The following is a 6,308-nucleotide window of genomic DNA, read 5'->3' on the forward strand; positions in this document are numbered from 1 at the left end:
TCCTAGATTTTATTTTTGCGACAATTTATAAATTACATTTCTTCTTTAAATTGTTTATATTTTCCGATCATTTCTGAAGTTATGTTCTTCCATTTTATAAATACCAATTTATTTATTTTTTTCTTCTGTTGAAAAAATTTAAATCTAGCTTTCACACATATAAGCAAAAAACGAAGGGTGGGGAGAAGACTTAAGAAGTGAAGAATATTATTTCGTCACACAAATTTCTTAATTCGTATCCGAAAGGTATTACATTTTATTGAATAATCTCAATCAAAAACAAAATCGGCTTTCAGAGCTCGCAGATTATATTTAAATTATATTGATGGTGTCAATAACATTTGATACTGCATATCCTCCGTAGCTCAATCAGTACAAATGAAGCATATTGGTCGAAAAGACCTGGGTTCGATTTCTCTCCAAGACGTGAGGACTTGCGACTAAAGGTGAGTTAGCCGGTCTCATACGGAGGTAGATTTTTTTTTCACCCCAAAACAGGCTATATCGGACCCGTGAAAAGATACACTTCTACAGGTATAAAAAAATTGTTACTCCACGAGGCCAGACTCTATGACAAGCCGGTTCGGGTTTCCCCACAGTTGCAAAATCATACTGGACCTTGCACTAAGTGGGATAAAAGCGCTATATAGAGGAAGAAGATATAACATATTGCGAAAGAAAGAAAGAAAGATGTATTTATTATATACCTCTGAGAGCGCATATCCTTAGAAAATAATAAAATTTTTACTACAAAAGGAGATATAAATGGTGGATTCTTCTAAATCCTATTACCTACGTGTAGGCTTAGATGCTTGTTAGAATTAATGACGGACGTTCAATGGAATGAAAATGTAGAAAATGAATTAAACTAAAGTTTAAAACTTCCAGTGTTTCCAATCCGTCATAGAAACATTGGAGGGGCAGTCATATAAACACACAGATAGATAGATAGACAAATAGCTAGATAGTACGATAGAGAGAGAAGTGAAACTTAAATCTCCAGTGTTAGCTAGGAAGGAAGTTCTCTATGCGCGCTACAAAGAAATGAAGAAGCCTAGATTGTAACTCACTACAAGAAGATTACCGTTTCAAACTCATACTTAATAACTAGAATGTTTTTTTTAATAACAGTTGAACCCTGGAAGTCGCAGGGAAAAGCGGCACATTGGCTAAATATGTCACGGAGTGTCGTCTCGACTATATGGACAATTTCAGGAGACAGAAACCATTACATTACATTACATTACATTAATGAACTGGAGAGAAGTTGATATAGCGAGCGGTGGCTATATCAACCAGAACAGACTACCATCCAGTCTAAAAGCAAAACGGAACCCTACGATGTATCTTATGAATTGTCTGGATGTTGTAGCGGTCACAGGTGAAAACTTTCTAACTATACGGTGTCAGGTTCAAGTCAAGTGTAAATAAAAATAAAAATAGCGTAAAATAAAAAGTACTATAAGCAATGAAGCGTGGTTTGTAGACTACAAAGAGATTCTAGACATTGTTCGATCTTTAGGGAACAAGGCATTCGGTGCCATTTCTCCACCCGTATAGAAAGGGATACTTTTCTTATTGGGGAGGAACAATGGTCAGAGGTCTCACTTCTCATTATGTTCTTGAAAGTTCGAACTCTCTCTCTCTCCCTCTGTACTACTTTCTAGGGATGAGGTTGAACTAGATTTTATGTTCCTGCATGGAAATGACACTGTGCATAAATATCAATTCTAGGTGATATTAATTCTAATTTGAGGTGCACCTTGAAACTGAATACATCGGACTGCTTTGACCAGCACGATCACCTGATCGAACCTACCTAGAATGCCTTGGAGTGTCAGTTCATCGCCGGTCTCAAACCTTGATAACTTGGTGAGCTAAAGTGTTCTCTGGGAAAAGCATATGGTATATTGCCACAGAATATCTTATAGAATAATCTTACGGAACAACACTCTTGTATCGAGCATGGTCCACCACTGTCAGGCCTGTTTATTCATTAGAAGAGTTCACTGGCCATACTAGTTATGCAATCATATATTTGAACATGTTGTATTCACTTTGGTAAAGCGATCTTTTTTGGTAGTTCTTATATTCCACCATGTAATGTCATTTATACCTGTCTTAAGTTTCTCGCCATCTCCCCATTTAATATTATTCTATTGTATTCCTCTATACCAAATTGTGTCCTCCTGTTAATTTTACCTAGCAATATACTTAATTCCGGCAGACCAATAGGAGTAACATGTTCATAAAAATATAGTGCTAAAGGTTCCTCGGTAACTTTTTAATTGAGCTTCCCACTCGTAGATAAGTAGCCACTCTCATAAGGAGTAGATGGAAGGATTTATGACACCCGGAAACTGGGGTTTTTCATTACGATAAACAGGAAAACTAATGAGAAAAATACGTATTTAAATATAAACGTCATTAATCTATGAATGTAATAAATTAACGGAATACATCTTAATGGTATTTCATCAGCAATTGGGTTTGTAATACCCTTTCTTCATGCTTTAAATGCCACCAATCATGTGGCATTTCATTAGCAGTATGAATTCAACATCTTTTAATCAATCGAAAATCCTCTATCTACTACAGTCACTTCTGAACACTTTTCATAGGAAAGTTATGAGCAATTCTGGTGGATTAAAGCGTGCACTTATCGAGGTTGATAAGTCTATATGAGTAAGGCCAATGCATTAGGTTTGTTAACTGCGTATGTTTGATTACTTTAACTCTATTTTTGTTTTTATTTTGATTACTTGATCATGGCGGTATAAAAAAATCAGCTAACGGCTTTTTATTCCCGTATATAGGGAGTAGGCGAGGCCGTTCAGCCCTATCTAACTTTTGGAGACTGAGTGGGCAGTTCAATCTCCACTGGTACCCAATCAGAGATAGCTGGCCCAAGGCCATCACTAATTAAGTGGCACGCAGCGAAGAGAGACGGCTCAATAAGTGCCGCCATCTTGTGGTCCCTAACCCTAACACAATATATTTAATGTCTGAAATAATGTGGGTTCTACGGTCGATTTTCTTGAGTTTACGGGACGAAAATCCCGAGTTTCCGGGAGAAAAAACCCACTTGCCCGTGCCAGAGTCGACTAACTCGGGAACCTGTAGAAAAACGGCTTGGAAAAATTTTCTATAGTCGACGACTAGATTCGAAACAAAGTCTTCCTTCGTGCGGTCAAGCGCCGTGGTATGCAAATGCCACATCCACTGAGCTACACAGGCGGTATTAATAATCAATTTAGGTTTTCGTGCTGCATATACTGATTAGATTTTCTAGATAAACTGAGAAAATATGAAATAGCGATTCCACTTAATTCTACTCAACAAGAGAAAATTATAAAATGAAATTATTAAAGATTTAATAGAAAAAGTATTTGTCACTTTTGAAGTAAAACTATTATTTTATAATAAGGAGATGTAACGAAATATTTCTGGCTAATTTCCTAAATATAACATAGCATTTTAACAGATTTGAACTTTAGACAAAGAATTACAACAAGCAACGGAAAGCGTGCGTATAAGGTAAACGTGTTTGCTGAAATGATATTTTACCACAATGAAAAAAAGAGAAGAGATAAACAATAAAACGCATAGAAGCATACAGGATATTAACGAACAAGCATTCTTTTATTTGTATTTATTTTCCTCAGGCGAGATACACATCTCGCATCCATGGACTTATCTTTTGCTAGTCTTCACGACAGTTACACTAGCATGGGAGACCAGTTGATACGCCGATTCCATTGCGAATCGGTATATTAGCTGGTATAGGCAGAATCTTTACAAGAAGTTTCAAAATAAAGGTGAATAAAAGTTTATCGGTCTTGAAAGGAGGTGGAGTATTTAACTGAAATCTCTTTTTTTTTTAAAATCCTGCAAAACTAACAAACCCAAGAACATGATATGCTGTCCTCATACTCCTGTTTTTCTTTTTTTTTTTCATGAAATTCCACTAGACAGAAATTTTAACACTATTGAAAATTAGAAACAATATCGTGGGGCTATGAATTTTATCATTATTTTATAATTTATTATTTTTAAAGTTGAATTAGAATTATCTGGTTGGAGAGCGTATATACTAAGAATTCTATGAACTTGGTCTGAAAATTAATGCGCCAGTTATCCTGCCAGAAGTTAACATGACTCAATATGCAACACTGTTATTTGTTGTATAGATGTTTTGAAAAAAATCGCTCACTACTTCCTAACTATCCCTCACATATGACAAACAGAGGATTTCATAATGAGAGAGAGCAGTGTAATATTGAAATGGAGGTTGGAAGTCATATAGGTTTTATTTTGAAGCTTAAGCTTTAAGTAAAATTTATCACTTGCCAAATGCTTGTATTAATCGTATACATATTTATAATCCAAGGAGACCGATTGAATGAAAATACCTTCTCATCTTAAAATCGATGAATTAACAACTGAAAATAGAGAGAGAGAGAGAGAGAGAGAGAGAGAGAGAGAGAGAGAGAGAGAGAGAGAGAGAGAGAGAGAGAGAGAGAGAGAGAGAGAGAGAGAGAGAATGAGAGAGAGAGAGAAATTCATGCATCTGTGCAAAAATTTAAAAAGAAAAACAGACGTCACAATGCACAATTATAACAATGGTTGTGACACAAATATGATGATACCAGTAAGCAACTGAATACAATGCAAAGATGGCTGCTATTCAAAATTTTTCCTTTTCCGATATAAAACATTTAAATCTATTGGAAGAACTTCTCTCGGCTCTTAATGTCTTTTTAGATTCTCTAGAAGGCGGCGTAGAAATTCAAATCCAGGAGGAACAACATATCCAAACAGTTTCGAACTTATATTACAAATGTACTGATGAAACATCAATTGGAAGTGTTGGATTTTGGAACCATTTAGCAAAACTGGACATCCTAGAAAACGTGAGTTATTCGTTAGCTAAGGTGTGTTTTTGGAAAAACGTCACAAACATGAAAATCGCCGGTGAAGCTCTAATGTGCATCATGCGATCCGATCGTTGTTTTAGACTTAGACAGCAAGAGAAAGTTTATCCCAAAGAGATAATAGAATTGTGGGCTTGGCCTGGACATGACGATCCTAATGCAAGAGCAGGGCAGGAATCTCCACTGTCTTATTTCCTACGTGTAGCTAATTGCAACAAGTTCATGGACCGATACAACAGGTTTGTGGATCACTTTTATATATCCCAACGTGAACTGCAAGAAATGCCAATTCCAGCAGACACGTTGCTCTTATTACTGAGGTATGGAATGAAAAGACTTATCTTCGTTTTAGATGGGCTACCTGTTCCTATCGAGACATTTATTTTATACTTCATGGAAGAGCTTATCTTCATTCAATTAAATGACGCAGGAAGCAAAATGATTGGTTGCTTTCTGAATAAAGTAAAATGTATTCAATCGATTCTTCGCGTAATTCCCCAACTCTCGTTGCCCTTTCTACAAAATATAATTAAAGATTATAATGGAATACGATATTTTCGTCTGAATCAAAGATTAGATTTTTCTGCCAGACAGTTCCTTGATGTGGCATTTCCTTGGATGCCATTACTCAAACGTCGTTGTTTGAATCCATCAGAACTGACCCATCTTTGTCGCTGTAAAATCCGAAGTTGCTTGCACAAGAACTGGCTGCTTCCAGAGGGTACTCAGCAGCTAATGCTGCCGCGATATCTTAGAAGGTACGTTGATATTTTGATGGACTGAATCGTTATATATGTTTAACCTTTGTAAGCTAATAAAGAGATATTGTTTTCTATCCGAATCGCTTTCTAATAGAATTATGTTTTTTTTCTTTTTATTTGAATTTCCGTGACGAAATCTTAAACACGTTATGTGCTATTCTAATTAAAATTGCAATTAGGTGTATTACGATGAATTAGTTTCTAGTAATAAACTACTATGGTCTCTTTTCCATTCTGGTTCAGAGCCATTGGAACAAGAACCAATGTTTGAGACACACTAAAAGTAACTGAAACTTTTGCGTTAAACAAAAGGCCGTGAATTGTATTTTGTTTAAAATAATTCCCGATCTCTTTAATATCAAAATGACTTGAATTTTTATATACGTGTGTAAAGTTTCATTTCGCAAAGAAGTGTTTTATAGTTTCTGGAGATGACATATTAAAAAACATAGTTTTGAATCATATTATTCGGGTTAAGATGGACATATTTAAACCATAATATGCATTAATAAAGAGCATTATCATTAATAATATTAAGGAATTAATGTTCAAGGGTTATACAAGTTATTAAGATCTATTTTACAAACAAGATACAAACTAAAAATAGTTTATG

General features: G+C 35.3%; 1 protein-coding gene across 1 annotated transcript; it reads left to right on the plus strand.

The window, feature by feature from the left end:
- Positions 1-4,676: 4,676 nt before the first annotated feature.
- Positions 4,677-5,717, plus strand: LOC150107644 (uncharacterized). Its single transcript, XM_090392152.1, has one exon. It carries the CDS (start codon positions 4,677-4,679, stop codon positions 5,715-5,717), a length of 1,041 nt encoding a protein of 346 aa, XP_090248278.1.
- Positions 5,718-6,308: the final 591 nt, after the last annotated feature.

Source organism: Typopeltis vanoorti, chromosome 4 (assembly GCF_054136105.1).
Source record: "Typopeltis vanoorti isolate ZY-2024b chromosome 4, IOZ_Tvanoo_1.0, whole genome shotgun sequence".
Lineage (NCBI taxonomy): Eukaryota > Metazoa > Arthropoda > Arachnida > Uropygi > Thelyphonidae > Typopeltis > Typopeltis vanoorti.